At 38.1% G+C, this 26,765-nt stretch overlaps 1 protein-coding gene and 1 long non-coding RNA gene across 4 annotated transcripts in view; one reads left to right on the plus strand and one right to left on the minus strand.

The window, feature by feature from the left end:
- LOC137229026 (uncharacterized) overlaps window positions 1-26,765 on the plus strand; it is a 156,638-nt gene that overhangs the window by 91,534 nt on the left and 38,339 nt on the right. The gene's annotated exons all lie outside the window — the stretch shown is intronic.
- UMAD1 (UBAP1-MVB12-associated (UMA) domain containing 1) overlaps window positions 23,168-26,765 on the minus strand; it is a 247,208-nt gene continuing 243,610 nt past the window's right edge. For 2 of the 3 annotated variants that reach the window (XM_067746322.1, XM_067746323.1), the window contains one exon: window positions 23,168-25,110. In XM_067746322.1, the coding sequence (XP_067602423.1) occupies window positions 24,853-25,110 (258 nt within the window). In that variant the 3' untranslated portion in view covers window positions 23,168-24,852. The remainder of the gene's footprint in view (window positions 25,111-26,765) is intronic. The other variant, XM_067746321.1, reaches the window with a different exon arrangement.

Here is a 26,765-nt window from a genome sequence, read left to right on the forward strand (position 1 = left end):
TTTCTCACCTTTTCTGAAAAATATTCCTTGTTCCACCTAGTTGCTTAGGCTATTACAATGTTTCTCAACCTTTTTAAAAAAAATTTTGCTCCTTCAGAGAGAAAAAAAATAATTTAAATGCTCCCTTATACAGAAATGAAATACTGGGATAAGATCTGTTGGGTAAGGAGGGCCACAGACCATTTAATATCTAAGACATATTTGCTTTCCCAAGAAATAAGTTGCCCTGTTGACATGTTTGGGTTATAAAGCTGCTTGATCCCTTCTCCTACATCCTATATCTGCTATTACTTCTAAACTGTAAGGGGTTATGGCTAAATAACAAGCGCTCAGGAAAAGCGTATGGATGGTCAGCATAGCATTTCATGGGTGTCCATTAACTCAGCGTATAGCAAGTTAGTCCAGTTGATCCATAGCTCCTGTTAACTACAAGGCCATTTGTTCAACTGCATAGGCTGCTCAGAAGAAGAAAGGCTGTAAAGTCAGATGTTCGGGTTCAAACCTCAGCTCTACCACTTCTCAGCAATGAGACTTTGGCCCATCATCTAAACTAGTGGTCCTCAACTGGGGGCAACTTTGTGCACTCTTCCCCCAAGACATTTGGCAATGTCTGGAGACAGTTTTGATTATCAAAACTAGGCGATGGGGTTTCCCTGGTGGCGCAGTGGTTGAGAGTCCGCCTGCCGATGCAGGGGACACGGTTTCATGCCCCGGTTCGGGAAGATCCTACATGCCGCGGAGCGGCTAGGCCCGTGAGCCGTGGCCGCTGAGCCTGCGCGTCCGGAGCCTGTGCTCCGCAGTGGGAGAGGCCACAACAGTGAGAGGCCCGCATAACGCAAGAAAAAAAAAAAAAAACCAAAAAACCCCCAAAAACTGGGGGATGGGAGACTACTGTTACCTAATGGGTAGAGGCCAGGGATGCTGCTACACATCCCCCAATGCACAGGTCAGCCCCTCACACAGGGAATTAACTATCCAGTCCAAAATGGCAACTGCCAGGTTGAGAAACTTTGATTTAACTTCTCTGCTACTCATTTTTGTCATTGTGCCAGATGGTGTTCATTCCTTAACAGACATTTCCAATCCATCTCTTTGTTGACTCCACTGAAGAGGTTGGAAACACTAAATACTTCTTTTGCCAGCCTCCCTTGCCTTGCAGCTAGGGATAGCCCGGAGGCACAGTTCTGCCCAGTAAGAGATAAGTGGAAATCTATTAGAAGCATAAGGAAAGTGTAGTTTTTTTCCTGAGACAAGAAACAGATGAGACTGGTGTCATCCCCTTCTTAGCTGCTTTCTACCTCAAACGTGGAAGTAATATATAGAGTTGCAGCCATCTTCTTACTATCATTAGGGAAAGGCAAGAGATTCGGAGGATGACCTAGATGTTGTTGAGGCCATGAGCCAATGCCATATCACCCTCCTGTACTTCTTGTTATGTTAGAATATATAACTCCTATTTGTTTAAACATTCCCGATATACTCAAATTTATAATTAGGATAATAATAGGTTTTTTCACTAATTTTTATTGAGGTAAAATATATAATAAAATATGCCATTTTAACCATTTTAAATGTACAATTCAGTGGCATCAATTACAATACATTTGCAATGTTGTACAACCATCACCACTATCTATTTACAATTTTTTTCAACACCCCGAACAAAACCTGTGTGCCCATTAAGTAATAACTGTCATCCACCTTCTCCCCAACCTGAAATTCCTGCTAACCTCTAATCCACTTATTATTTTTATGAATTTGTCTATTCTAGACAGTTCATATAAGTGTAATAATACAATATTGATACACAAGGCTTATTTCACTTAGTATAATGTTTACAAGGTTCATCCATGTTGTAGGACATATCAGAACTTCATTCCTTTTCATGGCTGAATGATATTCCAATGTATTCCTCATTTTGTTTATCCATTTACCTGTTGATGGGAACTTGGGTTGTTTCCACCTTTTGGCAATGACAGGGTTTTAAAAGATTAAATGAAATAATATACCTAAAGCACTTAGAACAGTGCTTGGTACCTAAGAAGAACTTAGCAAATGTAAGCTAAAATTATTACTGCTATCACTAAATACCAACCTGTCACATCCACCCTGTCAACTGTCTTTTGTTCCAAGGGGGAATGTACTAGTATGTATGTGCACTGGCATAAAACTGTGATCAGAACCTACTGTACAGTTCAAAGCAAATGATACTCTCATGGATCTGTGACCATACTCTCATGGATCTGTGATCATGATACCCTCATGATCATGTGTGGGTGTGATGGACAACAACCCAATTTCATTTATCCATTCATCCTTCCATACATCTATTCATTCAGAATTTATTGAGCATCTCCTATGGGAGAAATCCTATGCTTCAAACCTAAGCTGAAGTGACACATAATTGATTTGTTAAAAAAGACAAAGAAGAAAAGGAGGTGCTTAATAAACATTTCTAGTGATTATGGAATAGTTCTACACTCAGTCATGAGCTTCAAAAATGTCTCTAGGACTGTGTTATTTCTCCAGAGTTATCAATGAACCAGGCACCTGCCTTATGAAGTCCTCATCATGCTAAGTACTTTTTAAACAGATTCATAAATATTGTTGACTTTCATCCTTTACAGCTAATGTCTCAAGGTACAAAATAAAAGCTCGGTATAGTGACTATCATGACTGGTGCCAGGAAGAATGCCATTGCCTAAGTGAGAAAAACTTCTACCTTCAAGTAACAGGGATAGGTAGAGAGTAGAGGCGTGTGCACAGCAGGCCAACTTTTTAGCTGGCGAGAGATAAATTTTTGGGGAGAGGATCTGGTGTAGGGAGGGGGCTTATACTGACGAGCACATTAAAACAAGGAGTAGGAAAAAAGTGTGGAGGAGGAAATGAGTAAATCTGATGTCAGTGGTGATAGCAGATCTTACTTTGGCATAGAAGACCTTGTAGATGAGTGTGGATGGTCAACATTTAAGATCAACTCCTGGAATGTTTGGAAGTGAGGTATTCAAGGAGCATTTGCTATGTGCAACATGTTTTATAACATAAGATAATTATCAGCTTGCCCTGGTGTATCTTACAATTTATTTAGTCAAAATCCACCCACACAATATCTTCAGAAAGCAAGTGGAAGAAATAGTGAGGAAATAAGAATGCCATGGGGTTCTGAGATGGTACATGAACTCCACGCTTAGAGAACAATCATGAGGGAGCTAGAAACTGAACTGCGCTGAGTAGTGGTTGGCATGCAGGAAAGAAAGGAAATACCACCAATAGAGGAATGACAGAGCACTAGAAAGGAGGTGATGGGCTGACTAGGCAGTAAAGAGGTTGGCCTGACTGTACCACCACGGGAAATAAGGTTTAATGGGAGAGTGGTGCCCAGAAAGAGACAGGCACTAAGTAGCTCATTATTTTCAGGTCAGTCACAAGATAATATGGCTTCATTTCTTCATTTCATTCATATTCTTCATGCTGGAGATTCTCATTCTGTTTCACTAGTCCCTCCCTTGCCCACTTTTTTCATATCTTGTTGTAGTTCATCTCACACACTCTAGGCAAGGGGAAAAATATTAATGTTTCAAAAAAATAAACTAGCTCCCAACAAATTTTCTCGGGCTCCTTTGAATAACTACCACACACCCTCCCAGTCACATCTTTACATGATTTTCATTTAAATTGGCTCACTTACCTGGCATTTCCTAATGATCTAATCTGTCACTGGTGCTCCAGCTGATACTGTGATGGCTACCAGCTATTTTATACTCTGGAATGAAAAGTGGTAACAATAGAACCTCTTGTGTTTTATGTTTTGTCAAATGCTGGGTACATTTCTGGCATTTCGTACATAACAAGTGTAACAAAGCAGGCCCGGGCCGAAGGATATGGCATCTGCTGGCCTCTGGCACAACAAAGGTGGCAAGCCCAGTGGTCTCCAACCTGTAGGGTAGTGATAGATGGCCCTGGGAAATGAGGCTTTTATCACAATCTACATGAAAAATGAAATAGTGCCTCCAGTGTATCTCCATGAACACTAGAAAAGCCTGAGTGGAAATAAACTACACCCAGGAGACAAGTGCTTTGCGTAATGAGGGTTTTAATCCTACAGTCACTCTCTGATAGGTGAATATTGCCAAGCATAGACACTTAGAGTCACTTAAAATTACTAGGGTGTATGGTGTTAGGGAGTGTTCTAATTTCATTCTTTTACATGTAGCTGTCCAGTTTTCCCAGCACCACTTATTGAAGAGGCTGTCTTTTCTTTATTGTATATTCTTGCCTCCTTTATCAAAAATAAGGTGACCATATGTGCATGGGTTTATCTCTGGGCTTTCTTTCCTGTTCAATTGATCTATATTTCTGTTTTTGTGCCAGTACCATACTGTCTTGATTACTGTAGCTTTGTAGTATACTCTGAAGTCAGGGAGCCTGATTGCTCCAGCTCCATTTTTCTTTGTCAAGATTGCTTTGGCTATTCGGGGTCTTTTATGTTTCTATACAAATTGTGAAATTTTTTGTTCTAGTTCTGTGAACAATGCCATTGGTAGTTTGATAGGGATTGCATTGAATCTGTAAATTGCTTTGGATAGTATAGTCATTTTCACAATATTGATTCTTCCAATCCAAGAACATGGTATATGTCTCCATCTGTTTGTGTCATCTTTGGTTTCTTTCATCAGTGTCTTATAGTTTTCTAAGTACAGGACTTTTGTCTGCTTAGGTAAGTTTATTCCTAGGTATTTTATTCTTTTTGTTGCAATGGTAAATGGGATTGTTTCCTTAATTTCTCTTTCTGGTCTTTCGTTGTTAGTGTACAGGAATGCAAGAGATTTCTGTGCATTAATTTTGTATCCTGCAACTTTACCAAATTCATTGATTAGCTCTAGTAGTTTTCTGGTCACATCTTTAGGATTCTCTATGTATATTATCATGTCATCTGCAAACAGTGACAGCTTTACTTCTTTTCTGATTTGGATTCCTTTTATTTCTTTTTCTTTTCTGATTGCTGTGGCTAAAACTTCCAAAACTATGTTGAATAATAATGGTGAAAATAAACTCAAAATGAATTAAAGACCTAAATGTAAGGCCAGACACTATAAAACTCTTAGAGGAAAATATAAGCAGAACACTCTATGACATGAATCACAGCAAGATCCTTTTTGACCCCCCTCCTAGAGAAATAGAAATAAAAACAAAAATAAACAAATGGGACCTAATGAAACTTAAAAACTTTTGCACAACAATGGAAACCATAAACAAGACGAAAAGACAACCCTCAGAGTGGGAGAAAATATTTGCAAATTAAGCAATTTACAAAGGATTAATGTCCAAAATTTACAAGCAGCTCATGCATCTCAATATCAAAAAAACAAAGAACCCCCCCCAAAAAAAGAACCCAATCCAAAAATGGGCAGAAGACCTAAACAGACATTTCTCCAAAGAAGATATACAGATTGCCAACAAACACATGAAAGGATACTCAACATCACTAATCATTAGAGAAATGCAAATCAAAAGTACAGTGAGGTATCACCTCACACCAGTCAGAATGGCCATCATCAAAAAATCTACAAACAATAAATGCTGGAGAGGGTGTGGAGAAAAGGTAACCCTTTTGCACTGTTGGTGGGAATGTAAATTGATACAGCCACTATGGAGAACAGTATGGATGTTCCCTACAAAAGTAAAAATAGAACTACCATATGACCCAGCAATCCCACTACTGGGCATATGCCCTGAGAAAACCATAATTCAAAAAGAGTCATGTACCACAAAGTTCACTGTAGCTCTATTTACAATAGCCAGGACATGGAAACAACCTAATTGTCCATTGACAGATGAATGGATAAAGAAGATGTGGCACATGTATACAATGGAATATTACTCAGCCATAAAAAGAAATGAAATTGAGTTATTTGTAGTGAGGTGGATGGACCTAGAGTCTGTCATACCGAGTGAAGTAAGTCAGAAAGAGAAAAACAAATACCGTATGCTAGCACATATATATGGAATCTAAACAACAAAAAAAAGGTTTTTAAGAACATAGTGGCAGGACAGGAATAAAGACACAGACCTACTAGAGAATGGACTTGAGGATATGGGGAGGGGGAAGGGTAAGCTGTGACAAAGCGAGAGAGTGGCATGGACATATATACAATACCAAACATATAATTTTTTTTTTTTTTTTTTTTTGCGGTACGTGGGCCTCTCACTGTCGTGGCCTCTCCCGTTGCGGAGCACAGGCTCCGGACGCGCAGGCTCAGTGGCCATGGCTCACGGGTCCAGCTGCTCCGCGGCATGTGGGATCTTCCCAGACTGGGGCACGAACCCGTGTCCCCTGCATCAGCAGGCGGACTCTCAACCACTGCGCCACCAGGGAAGCCCTCAAACGTATAATAGATAGCTAGTGGGAAGCAGCCGCATAGCACAGGGAGATCAGCTCAGTGCTTTGTAACCACGTAGAGGGGTGGGAGAGGGAGGGTGGGAGGGAGGGAGACGCAAGAGGGAAGAGATATGGGAACATATGTATATGTATAAGTGATTCACTTTGTTATAAAGCAGAAACTAAAACACCATTGTAAAGCAATTATACTCCAATAAAGATGTTAAAAAATAATAATAATAAATAAATCAATCATCCTTGGAAGGCATTACTTGGACTGTTTACTAAACAGAGCAAGTAGAGAAAATGGATCCCACAGTGGCTAATGTTAATGTTTTCTTCCTTTTTCTCCCCCTAATCAAATATAGCTTTCTTTTAAAAGTAAAAAAAATAATAATAATAAAAAAATAAAATAACGTTTCTAGGGTGGTAAACCTAAGATGAGTAGAGATAGTTTCAGGAGACAGTTTTTCAATTAGGAAAAGAAAAGAAACTGTTGACCCTTGATATGCATTTAACACCATGTTTTAATCAAGAATAGGAAGGTAATAAAGATTAAGAACTTCCTTTCAAATTTATTTTGGGAGACTGTTTTTGCTGAAAAGGTGTCTAATGAAAAATTTTATTACTTCTTGATGTTATAAAGTATTTGCAAGCTGATATTTAGACAACAGAAATGCAGAATTTTGTTAACCAACATAATAGTGTTTTTTTGCCTTTTGCTTTTTATAGACTAAATGAAAGTTTTAAGAGATTGGCTACTATTATTTTCTCCATCTGTTGAAAACGATGTATATCTTCATCTTTACATCTAGGGAGAAGGAAATATCCATGAAAATGATGAATTTAGAGGTTGTAATAATTTATGTGGTGACCACAGTGGTTAGAAATGTGATTGACTAATATTGTACAAAATCATTATAATCCATTACAGAGATTAAAAAGTTGAATTCATGCAGTAAACTGGCTACAAAAGAAATAGACCAGTTAAAGAATATTTTAGAATGTTTTGATTGCATGAAAAATCAACATGATGGTTGTCTTAGGTAATTATTTGTTTTTCCTCAAAAGTAAAATAAAAAAAAAAGTAAAATGAGCTTGTCCTTCATGAATGTGGACTGTTACCAAAAGGGTTAATATTTCCAAAACCTTCAGTAAGATTAGGTTACATAAAAACAAATGCCACAGCCCATTAAAAAAGCAGGCATTTAATTTTTATGGTGTATATTAAAATCTACACAAATCTATAATTTAAAAAGAGCCATGTAATTTAATTAGTATTAATCAGTGTTGATTTAATAGAAGGCAGAAGAAAGTTTCTGCTCTGTGTACATTAAGGAAAACCAAAAAACAAAACCCACGTTATGATAGATGGATGCATAGTCACTTAAACCCCCCAGATTTAATCTAAAGACTTAATCAACACTGTCTAAAAGGTTATATTATAATAGTACTAATACAGCTAACCAAACCAAAAGTATATTTCTACTTTCAGAAAATTTAAGAGCTTAATTATTTAGGATTCAAGATAAATTTGGCAGCATTAAGGAAATGTAGTATATTCTAGTACAAAGCATCTAAAATGTTGTGAAAGGCTTCCGACAGAGACTCAAAGGCAAATATAGATGAATAATAACCTCATACATTTCCTTGAATCAATGGTGATTTTAATATAGATGAATAATAACTTCATACATTTTCCTTGAATCAGTGGTGATTCCATCATGTGCCCATTTGACCATCTTGTACTGAGCACACACTATATGTCAGGCATCATGTTAACCATGGAAGTATATATATGTTAGGATCCATTCACAGAGCTATGCAGTAGACAAGTGAACAATTACAATACCTGTGGGTCAAGAACCTTGAAAGAAGAGCACACAGGTTAGTACGGGACCATGGAAGGACATCCAGTCCAGCTTAGGAGGAATAAGAAAAGGCTTCCCAGAGGAGGTGCTGCCTGGTTGAAACCTTGTAAAAGAATTTACCGCAGGTTGGGTCACTTGAGATCATTGGAATGAATGCAGTTTCTGTAGGGCGCATAATACTTTTAAAACATGTCTCATGGGAGGGAGACGCAAGAGGGAGGGTATATGGGGATATATGTATACATATAGCTGATTCACTTTGTTATACAGCAGAAACTAACACACCATTGTAAAGCAATTATAAAGATGTTTTTTAAAAAAATGTCTCTTCTTCCGTTACAGTGTGTGTTTTGCAAGGACACATTCATTTTTTTAGCCCATTTTGTGAGCTCTATTGTGCTGGTATTTTATGCACGTTGATGACTAGTGACTAATGAAAACAATGTTAGTACATTGTTGCTGCATAAGTGTAATGTGATGTGGTTTTGCATTTAACAGAAGCTCTAGTTGTGAATATTCACAAAAAGCCTCTTCTGTGATGAACTGCTTTTAGTGAGTCTCACTAGTGGTCTTTACACCTGCAGAGCATTGAGGGCTGGGCTGACTTTTGAGAGCACTGAAATTGCTTCATATTGTGATCCTAAATGTATATTCACTATATTCCAGAGTATCCCTTAATAAGTATTTTATGACTGGAAAACAAATAAACAACAACAAAACAAAAAAAAACAATAAGAAGAAGGAAGGTCAGGGCAGTACAGGCAAAGAGAAGAGAATGTGAGGATGGTGAGAGAAGGCAGGGCATGTTCAGGAGTGTAGGGCATTGCTCACTAGGGCAAGAATGCAGAGGACTGGGTAGGAAGAGCACGAGGTGAGGTTAGAGAGGCAGGTGGGCGCCCCTATTTGCCTTAAGTTGCTTCAATTCTCTGGAAGATACCAGAAAGCTATTGAGGGATTTAATCTGTTTTTCAATAAGTTCCTTTTGGCTTTAGTGTAGAGGATGAATGGGAGAGGGCTAAACTGGGTACAGGGAGATCAGTTAGGAGAAATGACACTAGCCTGGACCCAGGGGCAGTAGGTATGGAGAAGAGAGTACCCGTTTGAGAGACAAGTCTTTAAGATATATAATTAACGAAAGTTTATCATCGATTTAGTTTGGAGGGGTGTAGGAAGGAAGAATGGATAGATTCCTAGATTTCCTGCTTGAGTAATCCAGGACCTCAAATGATATGGTCAGGACCTTGAAACTTGGAGGGAAGGATGGCTGTCAGCAGCATGCCAGCAAAAGAGGTGCTGCTTTCTCCTTACATCTAGTATCAGTTCATGGAGGGATGCTGACTGGACCAGGTCAGGCTATGTGTCTGCCTGACACATAGTTACTTCCCATCAGGACCACATGGAGTGAAGAAGGAATTCCCCAAAGAAAAGGGAAGCAGAAGGGGGCGTGGGTATGTGAGAAAGAGTGTGGAACAAACAGAAACAACAGCTACCATGGTCTGCTGTACAAGCTGAGAGTAAGAGTCAAGAGAGATGTCTGATAGCAAATTATGGCTATGGATATGGAAGTTAAGAGAGTTCTGGGCTAGAGATCAATTTGGGTGTCAACACTGGCAGAGAGGCCTGAATATGATTGTGCAGGGAGAAGTCAGAAAGGGAAGAGAAAGGCCAAAGATGGAATGCTGGAGTGAGGAAAAGAAGTCCCTAATGGTCCAAGATGGAATGGTCTCAGAGATGGAAGGAAAAGCAGAAAAGCAATCAAGGGTAAAGACAATTTCAGGAGAGTAGACTTAATCAACAGTGATAACTGCCTTGAAGAAATAGAGATAAGGCATTTGGCAGCTTGGAGGTGACTCTCATAGGAACCAGCTCCGTGGAGGTTCTAAGCAGGGATGGGAAATCAGATTACAGAAAGTTGATGAGTGAATAGAAAGGAAGTGGAGACACACATACAAACCACTCTCCTGAGAAGCTTGACACTAAAGAGAAGGAAAAAAGTTTATAGCTGGAGTTGGGGTAGAGAGATCTAAACATGTCTATATAAGGGAAGAGAGGTGGTTGAGTAGAAGATGTGAGACAGGTACAGAAGAGTACTGACATAAAGGTGCAGTACTGCTCCTAGAAAAACATTTTGTTTCTAAAGCAAGTTCATTTAAACCCAAATGTGCTCAAAGGAAACCACGTGAAAAGGAAAACATTTTCAAGAACAGGTCAGATAGGATTAATAAACTCTGGGACAGGAATATACATAAACACAACCAAAAACGTACAAGGGAAAGTAGGCTGCTGGATAAAACCTCAAATGAGTTAATCCACAGCACCAAAATACACTGTGTTGTCTAGCATCAGTTCTTACTCATCATGAGGACATACATAGTCATTATGGGCAGAGGAAAACACAACCTGAAAAACATGGAGAACACCCGAAACAGACAAAGGCACAATTTGTAGAAGCTTGGTAAACTAAGCATTACTTTCGGCTGTGGAAACATAGCATGATACCTTGGGGAACTTACTGGGGCCTGAAAAACGACAAACGTTTTGCAATTCTATTCCGTTGCTTTTGGGAAGTCTCCTGTATAGATAATTTCATGATTTATTTCATTGGTTCACTCAACCATTCAACGAATCCTGATGGAGGATTTATTATGCGCTAAGCATAGTCTGACAGAACATCAATAAGAGAGCACAGGTTCTTAAGGAAAATGTGGTGGTGGCTGTGCTTAGAAAAAGCTTATTCAATTCATCTACTGTCTTTGGAATAGAAAATACACAGTAAAACCTGTCACAATTCTTCTTGGCTGTTGGAATATAGAGAGGATCCTGTGTAAAAGACATTGTAGGGCACATTGGCTTTAAAAGATGGAGAACCACTGGCCTAAGCATTCAGGTATTTCTCTTTAGAAAAGATTCAGTAAGATGAAATCTGAAGATTCATTCCTCCTCCATTAAATTCAGTTTCTAATTACAGGCTATGAAGCAGGCAAAACAAGGAGAACGTGTATGTTTGTGGAAATATAGATATAAATGCTATTGACTATTAGCTCTTCATTGCTCTTACCAGTTTAGTGCCCTTCTCTTAATCAACCCATTTCTACTACTGCCCATAACTTTAGGGTTAGGAACCTCAAATACCTATCTGAGATAGCAACTTCTAGATTTGCCTCAGAAACAGGAGCCAAGTCTCCTGAAAGGGGAAGAGGAGAGCTTAGTGTTACTGCTTTAAGCTGTGTTAAATGATGGGTATAGCTGGTATGGTGTGAGATAGAAAACGGGATACAGTCTGTTCCAGGCTCAGAAATACACATTGATAAACACACATTCTCGTGAAGATCCAAAACAAGGATGGCAGGGGAGACTATAGGAGGAAAATAAGTATTTAGGCTTTGTCTTAGCCCAACTGCCTGTTTGCTTTTCCGCATCCATTTCTGTCTTTCTGGTCCTGAGAAGGCCTATTCAAACGACTAAGCTAACAATGCCACACACAGCATATGAGTGTACAGTGTACCCTGTAGGTGTAAGAACTCGGCTTTGTTTTGCCCTTGTTCTTGAACAAAAGCTTCTTCTTTGATAGCCTCCCAAATGTTCCTTGTCATAAGGCAGAAATACATTAATTGCGAAACAAAATAAATTATGTACCTTTTGGGAAACAAAATTAAAAGAAAAAACCATACACATAAACACACACATGCACGATGAAACTGTTCCTTCTTCCATGTGTCTCAGAGTTATAGCCAGCACCTGTGGCCACACAAGGGGCAGACTTGGCAGCTGCAGAACCCAGATGTCAGACACTGGATTGTATGTCCCTGGCAGCACTCCTAAGTGGGAGGCCGTCTCCTTAACTGACCTCTGAAATGGTCTATTGTCTGACTCCCTCTCTGGCCTGGGTAGTAACTAACAAGCTGTCTGTGAGCCTGGTTCAGTTAGCATACTGATGGGTTGTTCTGGATGCAATTATCCTTTGCCTTACCTTTGATTGTAAGGAATTTATTTCCTTTGTAGGGGTGAAAATTGGGACCGGGCAAATTCTTGACAAAGAACTATATTCAGGTTTCTTCCAAGGACAAATAAGATGCTTTTTGCTTTGATTGGTATTTTTTGTCACAGAAATTGGATGAGATCAACTTTATGTTTTAGCACATAGTGTTTTGGTTAATCAGAAGTAAAAATAAGAGTTTCTTGGGCACCTCCCCCCTCTGATAAAAGACTGAGTTTCCTTATACTGCTTCTTAAAATTACTTCTCAAATGTTGAAAACGAACCATTTCTTTCTTTAGAAACTTAAGGAGCTACAACTTTGTCTTTGCTATTAGTAAAAAAAAAAAAGTCTATGTATTGTAGAGAAGAGCTCTTTGTATCATGAATCCTCTTGTTTCTTTAAAGAGGAACATGGTTACACTATAACCTTGCCTCCACACCACTTGCTGAAGAACGGCATTATGTGTACGATGCAATCATCATGGGAATGAGATGGGAAAAGGCCAAGTATCTAAGAGGGCTCCACTCACAATGCAACACTTGTAGCCTTGCAGGGAAGGTCTATTGTGGACACAGTTACAGTCATGGCCAGTTAAGGAAAAACACATCTGATATTTATAGGAAGATGATTCTGGGGAAATTATAGAATATATTATCATATCCAATGTCAAATAGTATTCATCTGCACCACATAAAATGTTCCAACTTATCTTTATTGACTTTTATAAAAATGTAAATATGTATCTTGGCCACCACTGATTTATATTTGGGGGGGAAAAGGGATTGAATATTCATGAGTTCCAATATGAAAAAGTAAGTGATTGAGAAAGAAAGAAATAGATAGATAGGTAGATAGAAGAGGCATATCTCTCATAGGGAAGAATTCCAAATAATTTATGTGGCTATTCACCCCTCAAGAAGGTGAAGCTTAATTTCCTATCCCTTGAGTGTTGGCTATGCCTTGCAATTTAATTCCAAAGAGTAGAGTTTGAAAAGGATGGGGAGAGAGGTACTTTACAGTGGAGAAACCTGGCGAACACGACCTTGGCCAGGTGATAATGGTTAACATCAATATGTCATGTTGAGAGCATGTATCCTTGATATGATATGATCTCATTGAAGGGCACTTTACCTTTGCAGTCTTCCTCCCAAAACCTATAACCGTAGTCTCAGCATTTGAAAATATTAGGTTAAACCCCAGTTGAGGGACATTCTACAAAACACTTGACCGGTACTCCACAAAACTGTCATGGCTGTCGTAAACAAGAAATATCTGAGAAATTGTCACAGCCAAAAGGAGGCTAAGGAGACATGACTAAATGTAAAGTGTTATGCTGGATGGGATGCTGGAAGGGCAAAAAGACATTAGAAGAAAACAGAAATCCAAATAGAGTGTGGACTTTAGTTAATAGTAATGTCTCAATTACTTAGTTGTAGCAAATGTATCGTAGTAATGTAAGATGTTCAAAACAGTGAAACCTGGGTGAGAGGTACACAGGAGCTCTGCACTATTTTTGTAACTTTTTAATAAATCTGTAACTATTCTAAAATAAAACATTTCTTAAATTAAAAAAAAAAAAGGTGATCAACATATTGCTGTATTGACTGTAGCAGAGTTCCTATGCATCCGTCTTTTTCTCTTTTTCACCCCACCTATCTACCAAGCTATCTGGCATAAAGAGTCATTTTCCTGACGCATAAGGATTCTCTGTCTTTCAGGCCAATGTAGTGTAAATGACATGAAACTTATTGTGAAAATTTTAGATTTCCCAATAATATTTAGGTCATGCCCTTAGTAATATGACACTAATGCTCAAAAGATAATATCCACAAACCCGTATTTCTCAACAGGTTAAAAGGTGTAACATCCTTTAACCACGTATCCAGTATACTTATATTGCATGTGAATGTTATTAATGACGTTATTAATAAGACAATGTATTAACCTCTGAAGGTAACATACTCTTTGTTAGATTACAGTGTTCATTTATTGGTCTGTTGTTATCATGAGAGGTAAAGGGGTAGGGTCCCTACACGACTGTTTTAGAACATGGATGAGATTATTTCATTGCTACTCCATTCTGTCCTTTAGAATGATAATAAATCAGGTCTCTGGGAATTTTAGAGAATATTTCTTTCTACATACTGTTTTCTTTCTTCCTTTTTTTTTTTCTCCTGTGTTTGCAAGACTTAAATTGCGTCAGCCAAATAGTTGCTGTTATAAGATGTTATAAGGGAGTGTTTTTTTGTTTTGTTTTGACGGTTAGCATTTTTTTGCAATATAGTATTGTTTAATCATTTAAAAAATTTTTATTTTATATTGGAGTATAGTTGATTAACAGTGTTGTGTGAGTTTCAGGTATACAGCAAAGTGATTCAGTTATACATGTATCTATTCTTTTTCAAATTCTTTTCCCATTTAGGTTATTACAGAATATTGAGCATAGTTCCCTGTGCTATACAGCAGGTCTTTGTTGGTTATCTATTTTAAATATAGCAGTGTGTACATGTTAATCCCAAACTCCCAATCTGTTACCCCCCTCAACCTTCCCTGCTGGTAACCATAAATTCAATCACTAAGTCTGTGAGTCTCTTTCTGTTTTGTAACTAAGTTCACTTGTATCATTTTTTTAGATTCTGCATATAAGCGATATCATATGATATTTGCCTTTATCTGGCTGACTTACTTCACTTAGTATGAGAATCTCTAGATCCATCCATATTGCTGCAAATGGCATTATTTCATTCTTTTTAATGGCTGAGTAATATTCCATTGTATATATGTACCACATCTTCTTTATTCATTCATCTGTCAATGGACATTTAGGTTGCTTCCATGTCTTGGCTATTGTAGGCAGCACTGCAGTGAACATTGGGGTGCATGTATCCTTTCGAATCAGGTTTTTCTCTGGATATATGCCCAGGAGTGGGATTGCTGGATCATATGGTAGCTCAATTTTTAGTTTTTTTAAGGAACCTCCATACTGTTCTCCATAGTGGCTGTACCAATTTACATTCCCACCAACAGTGTAGGAGGGTTCCCTATTCTCCACACCCTCACCAGCATTTACTGTTTTTTTTTTTTTTTTTTTTTTTCCTCACCAGCATTTACTGTTTGTAGGCTTTTTGATGATGGCAATTCTGACTGGTGTGAGGTGATATCTCTTCGTTGTTTTGATTGGCGTTTCTCTAATAATTAGTGATGTTGAGCATCTTTTCATGTGCCTCTTGGCCATCTGTATGTCTTTTTAGGTCTTCTGCCCATTTTTTGATTAGGTTGTTTGTTTTTTGGATATTGAGCCACATATCTTTAATCCATTTAGGTCTTTATGTCTGCATATGGTGTTAAAGAATGTTCTAGTTTCATTCTTTTACATGTAGCTGCCCAGTTTCCCCAGCACCATTTATTGAAGAGACTTGTCTTTTCTCTATTGTATAGTCTTGCCTCCTTTGTCGTAGATTAATTGACCAGAGGTGCATGAGTTTATTTCAGGGCTTTCTATCCTGTTCCGTTGATCTATATTTCTGTTTTTCTGCCATTACTATACTGTTATGATGATTGTAGATTTGTAGTATAGTCTGAAGTCAGGAAGCCTGATTCCTCCAGCTCCGTTTTTCTTTCTCAAGATTGCTTTGGCTATTGGGGGTCTTTTGTGTCTTCATACAAATTTTAAGATTTTTTGTTCTGGTTCTGTGAAAAATGCCATTGGTAATTTGATAGGGATTGCACTGAATCTGTAGATTGCCTTGGGCAGCACAGTCATTTTGACAATATTGATTCTTCCAATCCAAGAACATGGTATATCTTTCCATCTTTCTGTGTCATCTTTGATTTCTTTCATCAGGGGCTTACAGTTTTTGAAGTACAGGACTTTTGTCTCCTTAGGTAGGTTTATTCCTAGGTATTTTATTCTTTTTGATGCACTGGTAAATGGGATTGTTTCTTTAATTTCTCTTTCTGATTTTTCATTGTTAGTGTATAGAAATACAACAGATTTCTGTGTATTAATTTTGTATCCTGCAACTTTACCGAATTCATTGATGAGCTCTAATAGTTTTCTGGCAGCATCTTTAGGATTCTCTATGTATAGTATCATGTCATCTGCAAACAGTGACAGTTTTACATCCTTTTCCAATTTGGATTCCTTTTACTTCTTTTTCTTCTCTGATTGCCAAGGCTAGGACTTCCAAACTATGTTAAATAGAAGTGTCGAGAGTGGATATCCTTGTCTTGTTCCTGATCTTAGAGGAAATGCTTTCAGCTTTTTTACCATTGAGCTGTAGGTTTGTCATATTTGGCCTTTATTATGTTGACATATGTTCCCTCTATGCCCACTTTCTGGAAAGTTTTTACCATAAATGTGTGTTGAATTTTGTCAAAAGCTTTTTCTGCATCTATTGAGATGATCATATGGTTTTTATTCTTCAATTTGTTGATGGGGTTTATCACACTGATTGATTTGCAGATATTGAAATCCTTGCATCCCTGGGATAAATCCCATTTGATCATGGTGTATGATCCTTTTAATGTATTGCTGGATTCAGTTTGCTAGTATTTTGTTAAGGATTTTTGTGTCTAATGGCCTGTAATTTTCTTTTTTGTGATATCTTTGGTTTTGGTATCAGGGTGACAGTGGCCTCATAGAATGAGTTTGGGAGTGTTCCTTCCTCTGCGAGTTTCTGGAATAGTTTCAGAATGATAGGTATTAACTCTTCTTTAAATGTTTGATGGAATTTGCCTGTGAACCTACCTGGTTCTGGACTTTTGTTTGTTGGGAGTTTTTCTGGCTACATTTGGTCTTTGTTGCTGCACATGGGCTTTCTTTAGTTGTGGTGAGCGGGGAATACTCTTCATTGCGGTGTGTGGGCTTCTCCTTGTGGTGGCTTCTCTTGGCGTGGAGCATGGGCTCTAGGCATGTGGGCTTTAGTTGTAGCACATGGGCTCAGTAGTTGTGGCTCATGGGCTCTAGAGTGCAGGCTTAGTAGTTATGGCACATGGGCTTAGCTATTCTGTGGCATGTGGGATCTTCCCAGACCAGGGATCGAACCCATGTCCTCTGCACTGGCAGGTGGATTCTTAACTACTGCACCACCAGGGAAGTACTTGTTGGGAGTTTTTTTTTTTTTTTTTTGCAGTACGCAGGCCTCTCACTGCCGTGGCCTCTCCCGTTGCGGAGCACAGGCTCCGGATGCGCAGGCTCAGCGGCCATGGCCCGTGGGCCCAGCCGCTCCGCGGCACGCGGGATCCTCCCAGACCGGGGCACGAACCCGTGTCCCCTGCACCGGCAGGCAGACCCCCAACCACTGAGCCACCAGGGAAGCCCCTTGTTGGGAGTTTTTTAAGCACAGTTTCAAATTCAGTACTTTTGATTGGTCTGTTCATATTTTCTGTTTCTTCCTGGTTCAGTCTTGGGAGATTGTATCTTTCTAAGAATTTGTCCATTTCTTCTAGGTTTTCCATTTTATTGGCATATAGTTGCTTGTAGTAGTCTCTTATGATCATTTGTATTTCTGTGGTGTCCGCTGTAACTTCTCCTTTTTCATTTCTGCTTTTATTGATTTGAGTCCTCTTCCTCTTTTTCTTGATGAGTCTGGCTAAGTGTTTATCAATTTTGTTTATCTTCTCAAAGAACCAGCTTTTAGTTTTATTGATCTTAGCTATTGTTTCCTTTGTCTCTATTTCACTTATTTCTGCTCTGATTTTTGTGATTTCTTTCCTTCTACTAACTTTGGGTTTTGTTTGTTCTTCTTTCTGTAGTTGCTTTAAGTGTAAGGTTTGGTTATTTATTTGTGATTTTTTGTGTTTCCTGAGGTACAATTACATTGCTATAAACTTCTTAGAACTTATTTTGCTGTGTCCCATAGGTTTTGGATTCATCCTTTCATTTTCATTTGTCTCTAGGTATTTTTTGATTTCCTCTTTGATATCTTTAATAATCCATTGGTTGTTTAGTAGCATATTGTTTAGCCTCCACGTGTTTGTGTTTTTTACAGTCTTTTTTTCTTGTAGTTGATTTCTAATCTCATATCATTGTGGTCAGAAAAGATGCTTGATCTGATTTCAGTTTTCTTAAATGTACCAAGGCTCGCTTTATGGCTTAGCATGTGATCAGTCCTGGAGAATATTCCATGTGCACTTGAGAAGAATATGTATTCTGCTGCTTTTGGATGGAATGCTCTGTAAATATCAGTTAAGTGCATCTGGTCCAATGTGTCATTTAAGGCCTGTGTTTCCTTACTGATTTTCTGTCTGGATGATCTGTCCATTGATGAAAATGGGGTGTTAAAGTCCCCCACTGCATATTATTGTGTTACTGTCGATTTCTCCTTTTATGGCTGTTAGTGTTTGCCTTATATATTGAGGTGTTCCAATGTTGGGTGCATATATATTAACAACTGTTACACCTTCTTCTTGGATTGATCCCTCGATCATTATGTAGTGTCCTTCTTTGTCTCTTATATTAGTCTTTATTTTAAAGTCTATTTTGTCTGATATGAGTATTGGTACTCCAGCTTTCTTTTGGTTTTCATTTGCATGGAATACCTTTTTCCATTCCCTCACTTTCAGTCTGTATGTGTCCCTAGATCTGAAGTGGGTCTCTTCTAGACAGCATATATACAGGTCTTGTTTTTTTATCCATTCAGCCAGCCTATGTCTTTTGGTTGGAGCATTTATTTTTAAATGTTTTTTAAGTATTAAGGAAAATAACTTTACTTAAAAAATTTTTTATTGGCGTATAGTTGATTTCCAGTGTTTTGTTACTTTTTGCTGTACAGCAAAGTGTATCAGATATACATATACATATACATGTATCAACCCTTTTTGGATTCTTTTCCCATATAGGTCATTACTGAGTAGAGTTCCCTCTGCTATACAGTAGGTCCTTATTAGTTATCTATTTTATATATAATAGTGTATATATGTTGATCCCAATCTCCAATTTATCCCTCCCCCACTTCCCCCCGGTAACCATAAGATTGTTTTCTACATCTGTAACTCTCTTTCTGTTTTGTAAATAAGTGCATTTGTACCATTTTTTTAGATTCCACATATAAGCAATATTATATGATATTTGTCCTTCGCTGACTTACTTCACTCAGTATGACCATCTCTAGGTCCATCCATGTTGCTGCAAATGGCATTATTTTGTTCTTTTTTATGGCTGAGTAATATTCCATTGTGTATATGTACCACTGGTTGGAGCATTTATTCTGTTTACGTTTAAGGTAATTATCGATATGTATGTTCTTATTGCCATTTGGTTAATTGTTTTGGATTTGTTTTTATAGGTGTTTTCTTCCCTTCCTGTTTTGTTCTCTCGTGATTCGATGAGTAACTTCAGTGCTGTGTTTGGATTCCTTTTTCTTTTTTTGTGTGCATATCTATTGCAGATTTTTGGTTTGTGGTTACCATGAGGCTTTGATATAGCAGTCTATATACAGACAAGATTGTTTTAAGTTGCTGGTCTTTTAATTTCAAATGCATTTCCAACATCCTGCATTTGTGCTCTCCTCTTCTCACAATTGCTGGTTTTGATATCATATTTGTGTATGGATGATTTCCTACCTTTACTTATGTTTGCCTTTACTGGAGAGCTTTCCCAGTCGTAATTTTCTTGTTTGTAGTTGTGGCCTTTTCTTTTCCGCCTAGAGAAGTTCCTTTAGCTTATGTTGCAAAGCTGGTCTGGTGGTGCTGAATTCTCTTAGCTTTTGCTTGTCTGTAAAGCTTTTGATTTCTCCATCAAATCTGAATGAGAGCCTTGCTGGGCAGAGTATTCATGGTTGTAGGTTCTTCCCTTTCATCGCTTTAAATGTCACGCCACTCCCTTCTGGTCTGCAGAGTTTCTGCCAAGAAATCAGCTGATAACCTTATGGGGATTCTCTTGTATGTTATTTGTTGCTTCTTCCTTGCTGCTTTTAAGATTTTTCTCTTTGTCTTTAATTTTTGTCAATTTGATTACTATGTTTCTTGGCATGTTCCTTCTTGGATTTATCCTGCCTGGGACTCTCTGTGCTTCTGGACTTGGGTGACTGTTTCCTTTCCCATGTTAGGGAATTTTTCAGCTATTATCTCTTCAAATATTTTCTCAGGTCCCTTCTCTCTCTCTTCTCCTTCTGGGACTGCTATAATGCCAATGTTGGTGCATTTAATGTTGTCCCAGAGGTGTCTTAGACTGTCCTCATTTTTCATTGTTTTTTCTTTGTTCTGTTCTGCAACAGTGATTTCCACCATTCTGTCTTCCAGCTCACTTATCCATTCTTCTGCCTCAGTTATTCTGCTATTGATTCCTTCTAGTGTATTTTTCATTTCAGTTATTGTATTGTTCACCTCTGGTGGTTCGTTCTTTAATTCTTCCAGGTCTTTGTTAAACATTTCTTTAATCTTCTTGATCCGTGCCTCCATTTTTTTCCCAAGATCTTGGATCATTTTTATTATCATTACTCTGAATTCTTTTTCAGGTAGATTGCCTATCTCCACTTCACTTAGTTGTTCTTCTGGGGTTTTATCTTGTTCCTTCATCTGGGACATAATCCTCTGCCATGTCATTTTGTCTAACTTTCTGTGACTGTGGTTTCTATTCCACAGGCTGCAGAGTTGTAGTTCTTCTTGCTTCTCCTCTCTGCGCCCTGGCTGTCTAAGAGGCTTGTGCAGGCTTCCTGGTGAGAGGGACTGGTTCCTGCCCATGGTGGGTGGAGCTGGGTCTTTTCCCTCTGGTGGGCAGGGCCAAGCTAAGGGGTGTGTTTAGAGGGCTGTGGGCTCAGGAAGACTTTAAGCAGCCTGTCTGCAGATGGGTGGGACAGTGTTCCTGCCCTGTTGGTTTGGCTTGAGGTTTCCCAGCACTGGAGCCTACAGGCTGTGGGGTGGGGCCATGTCTTTGTAAGAAAATGGTGGCCTCCAGGAGGGCTCACGCCAATAAAGTATATTTTAATAGAAGTAATTTACAATGTTTTATTAATTTCAGGTATACAGCAGTGATTCCATTATACATACACATAAACTTTTTTTCAGATTCTATTACATTACAGGTTATTACCAGATATTGAGTATAGTTCCCTGTGCTATACAATAGGTCCTTGTTGTTTACCTATTTTATATATAGTATGTACTTGTTAATCCCCAAATCCTAATTTATCTCCCCCCACCCCCGCTATCCCCTTTGGTAAACCATAAGTTTGTTTTCTATGTCTGTGAATCTATTTCTGTTTTGTAAGTCAGTTCATTTGTATCATTTTTTTAGATTCCACATATAAGTGATATCGTATGATATTGGCTTTATCATACTAAGTAAAGTAAGATAGAGAATCTCTAGGTCCATCCATATTGCTGCAACTGGCATTATTTCATCTTTATGGCTGAGTAATATTCTAGTGTGTGTGTGTGTGTGTGTGTGTGTGTATGTGTGTGTGTATATATATATATATATATACATATATATATATACCACAACGTCCTTATCCATTCATCTGTTGATAGACATTTAGGTTGCTCCCATGTATTGGCTAATGTAAATAGTGCTGCTATGAACATTGGGGTACAGGTATCTTTTTGAATTACAGTTTTCAATTTATACTGTTTTCAATTTATCATTTTACTTTGAGAAAGAGAAAAAAAGTGTTGGTGTCAATGAATGTTTACTTAAAAAAAGCTATTTGGGTTTCCAGAATTGTTAACAAGAAATGTGCTCTTGTTAATATGTAATGGTACAATTTTAAAAGTTCAGTTAATCAAAGTTTAATTCAACAGATTAATAGATTGGTCAGAATCTCCTCTCTAATTCTGTTTTTAGGAAAGAATGCAAATGTAGTTAAAGAAAGCTGGAAAAAAAAAAGAAAAAAAACATGAAACTTCCTGAATGTGTTTTAGGGTTAAAAATAAGATTCAGTAAAATTGCTTGTACATTCTATACCTACAGTACTTTACAACGATAACTTGTATTGAGGAAAAGGACCATGATGCTTGATAAGGAGAGGGAAAAAAGTGTTCCCTATGGAATTCTTAACTAAGGAATCGCAGAAGAGTCAACCAACATATTTTAGCAATATTTTTCTTAGTGAGGTATTTAGTATAGAAAAAAATAATGGGGCAGGAGGGATCTACAAGATAAATGTAGGTAGCTATATATTTTTATATTACTCGTTAAGCAGTTCAGTTAGTATGTATTTTGCATTTCATTAGACTGTTGTATGTGTGGTTAGTAATGAGAATTATAAGAGCTCCCTTTCGCAGAACACCTATGGTGTGTTCAAGCTTTATGCTGCCAGGCATTTGACAGACACCATCTAAAACCTAACACAACCCTGCAAGAGGCATACAATTACTATTTAATTGGAGAAGGAACTAAGGACACAAGAAATCAAGGGACTAACTCCAAATCACACAGCTTCTAAGTGAGGGAGCCATTACAAACTGTGGCTGCCTCAAATGCACCAGAGCATACAAGCTTTGTTATAATTCATATTATAATTATTAACACTACTAAAGGAAATATTTATCACTAACTAGGTGACTTAAATCATTTAACCTTTCTAGGCTTCAGGTTTCTCTTCGGTAAAATGGAGTTGGCTAGTTGATTAGTAATGTTTTTCCAGTTTTCAAAAAGTAACATTGATTTATATAGAGTAAGAAAATTAAAATGGACATTTTTACAATGTTTTTTGTTAAAAATAGGTCATTAACACTGGCCTTTACTAAATCTTGTGATGATGGGGATCTACCTTAAGATGTTCATGTGATTTCTCCCAAATCTCTAGTCTTATTAATCCAGGACTAGTGATCTTACCATTTTCAATGTTATTCCTTAAAACTTACATATAAGAGGAAATTTCATAATTTTCTCTGGACTACAAAAACTATGTACTTAAATCTTGGCCTTTCAAAGAATCAATAACTTGCACTCAGATATGAATAATGCAAAGAAAACCATTTTTCTGATCTGAAAATAATAAAAATATCAGTTTTTTAAAATTCATGTTTATTTAAATATCTTTTATAGACAAATGAAAATACTTATAAGCATATTTATAACATGGTAGACATACATATAAATGAAATGTATAAGTGGACAAAATTTAACACATAGACAAATTGATAACATGCTTACATTTGGCTTTAACATTGGCTGTACATTAACACGGATATTGAAAAAAAGATATGTTTTCACAAAAACTGCTATAAAATGGTCACATTTGTCTTAGTAATAAGTTAGATTTCTTAGACTGATGTTTTATGAAAACTACGTGAAGCTCTAATTTAATCATTCACCTCATATGGTAGCATTATTTGTAAGTGAAGCATATTTCTGGCAATAGAAATGTACATTTACATTATAAATAATATAACATTTTATCAAGACCATGCCACGTATATTAAACCAACATGCATGATACATTAAAACTTGAATAATTCACGTACCTTTATGCACAGTATTTAGTTTTGCTATGGCACTCTACCTTTGTGAAACATATAGTTAAGATTTGGCACAGAATCAATAAACTGTATTGCCACTAATCAGAACAAATGTGATTTAAATTTTCCATGGCATAGAAAATGCTCTATCACAATTTACCTCTTCCCTTTACAGTTTATGGACCAATGGCAGTTTTCTGGAATAAGTAACAGATATTCACGAACTAAAAGTCCTGTTTAGGTGTTTTGCCTACACTCTAAATGGAAATGAGTCAGTTGCAGTTTTTGTAGCAGTAAAACATTTCCATCTGTATTTTGGCCAACGAATTTCTAAATAAGGGCTTTATCAGCAATAATACATATCATTATGAGATGCTTTTCTTTGGGAGGTAGAGAGGTTGAAAGGAAATATGGATCTCTTCATAAACCAGGAACATAGGTGGTAAGGAGAACAAATGCCAACTGAGGCAGAAGCAGGGAACGTTCTTTGGAAAGCTGGTGAGAGAGCAAACCGTGAAGTAGCAAAAACCAAAGGCAGGAACTCAGGACTCCATCAAGGTGGAACAGACTGCCACGGGATTAAGGAAACCAAAATCTGTCACTCAAAAGAAACAGTATCCAGAGCATTCTTCTTACAGCATTCTTACACCAGCAAACTACCATTGCTTTCTAGGAAAAGTTGTAAATTTCCACATCAATGTCTAAATCAAGACTGAAGAAATTAAGCTAACTGCCAACTTTTTTTCTTTTTTTCTGAATTCATTAATAAACACAGTGGAAGGAGAAAGGGGATAACATTAAGTAAGTTTCTTCCAAACCAGAGAAGAGAAATCACACTCCCTCTAAGTGGAGACTTCAGTTTCTTGTGGTAACTAAGAAAAATGCCTCAGTTCTTTTTCACAGTTTTTCTAAGATAAATATGAGGTGTTGTATTTTGAGAGACCGGTTGACGGAATCTACTCCTTTCATAAAACCTTGATAAATTAATATTTGTATTTATTATTAGGGGGAAAAGGAAGTAGTAGATCTTAAGTTTACTTTTTATACAAATATGCTTTATTCTAAAAAAATAGAGCAATGAATGTAATATTATTTGCTTTATGATCCTTGCTTTTCTGAGGGCCTTTAAACAGGGAAATGTCAAAAAACATCACACAGGTTAAATAAAACAGGCAAACGTTTGTCTTAAAGCTGTTAAGGTACAAACAGACATAAAGATTACGAACCATAGAGCACTGAGTTTTCAAGAGTGAAATCATACCAAAACCTTGATAAGTTTTCGCTGACATCATAGGAGAGTAAGTGGTCGGGAAGGTCACTGATGGTGCCCTGCACGGCCAGCACATGCGGGGCCAAGGTGAAGGGTACGTCGCTCAGAAGCTCGGCCATTAATGAGCTGTTTTCCAGAGTCTGGCCTGCCTTATTTTCCATCTCGGGGCCTGCTACAGTCACACTGGATGAGTTTTCTTTGCCAATCTAAAAATACATATATATTTAAGTCATTTAGACCTTATGGACTTTGAGGTTATATGGCATTAATATATCAAAATGTGGCATTAATATATCAAAGTGATTGAGAAATGTGGAATATATAAACATTCCCAGATTAGAACGGATCTATTTACTTACTTGAGAAATAAATCCATCTATATCTCTACTAGGTTTTATTTATTTATTTTTTAAATTAATTAATTTATTTTTGGCTGTGTTGGGTCTTTGTTGCTGTGAGCGGGCTTTCTCTAGTTGCAGCGAGCGGGGGCTACTCTTCGTTGGGGTGCACGGGCTTCTCATTGCGGTGGCTTCTCTTGTTGTGGAGCGTGGGCTCTAGGCGTGTGGGCTCAGTAGTTGTGGCTCGCCGGCTCTAGAGCACAGGCTCAGGAGTTGTGGCGCACGGGCTTAGTTGCTCCGTGGCATGTGGGATCTTCCCGGACCAGGGCTTGAACCCATGTCCCCTGCATTGGCAGGTGGATTCTTAACCAGTGCGCCACCAGGGGAGTCCTCTACTCGGTTTTAAAATGAATCCTAAGCCCTACTCTTATTCAGATGGACCACCTACGGGCCCCTCCAATACAAATGGGCCCTCTTGCTATTTCGCTAGCCCAGATAATGTCCACGAAGTCTTTCTCTGCTTTTCCAAATCTGATGTCAGCTTTTAGGCCCCACAGAATCCCCAGCTTCCCTCTGAAATCTTATATCAACATAGTTCAAAGTGACCTTGCTCACTTGAGAATGACTATGGGGCAAACTGCCCAGGATATTATTTGGCATTTCCTTTACATGTCCTTGCTAGTTGCTGTTTCACGTGCTTATGTCTTATCCCCAACTAGAATCTAGGGTCCTTGAGGGCAAATAATCTATTTTACCTATCTTTGTATTCTCTGTCTTGCATACGTTACTGCTTTACCCTAATACATACTTGGGAATTTACCTCTAATGTGTACGGTACGTAGTGGTTGATAACCTGCCTTTCGCTGGAAGTAAAATCCTATGTTATGTAAGTTATTAAAATAAGAAGAATTGATACATCTTTTAATTCAATTTCTTTAAAGTTGGTATGTCTTGCGTACAGGAGTTTACCAAAAGACATGCAGCACTAGGGTGTTCATAGTAGCACTCAATGCAAGCCCTGAGCTGGTAGAGTGAGCTGGTATCCATTCATCAATAGTAGAATGGATAATAAACAGAAGTATATTTACAGCAATGAGAACGAACAACCTGCCACTACAAGCAGCTGAAACCTAACTCAAACCAGGTCAGGCAAAAATTTACTCCCCCCCGCCCCCCAGTCTCATGCAGAATCAAACTCCCGAGCCTTTACAAGGCCCACTGTGATCTGGCCTCGGCTACTTCTCTGACCTTAGCCCAGCTGGTCTGACCTTGCTCAGGCCCCTCTAGTTCCACTGTCTCCTTGCCGTGGCTCGTGCAGTCTGCCTGCTTCTGCCTCCGGCCTTTGTTTTCCAGATCCTCCGCCCAAGAGGTTCTTCTCCCACATAAACACAGGGCTCTTTCCCTCCCCTCCTTTCCAGTGGTGGCCCAAATGTCACCTTCTCAGTGAGGCCTTTCCTGACTGTTTCATTAGACTGTTTCCTGCCACCTCACCTCGTCCACTCCAGCATTCCCTGCCTGCCTCT

Source organism: Pseudorca crassidens, chromosome 8 (genome assembly GCF_039906515.1).
Source record: "Pseudorca crassidens isolate mPseCra1 chromosome 8, mPseCra1.hap1, whole genome shotgun sequence".
Classification (NCBI taxonomy): Eukaryota; Metazoa; Chordata; class Mammalia; order Artiodactyla; family Delphinidae; genus Pseudorca; species Pseudorca crassidens.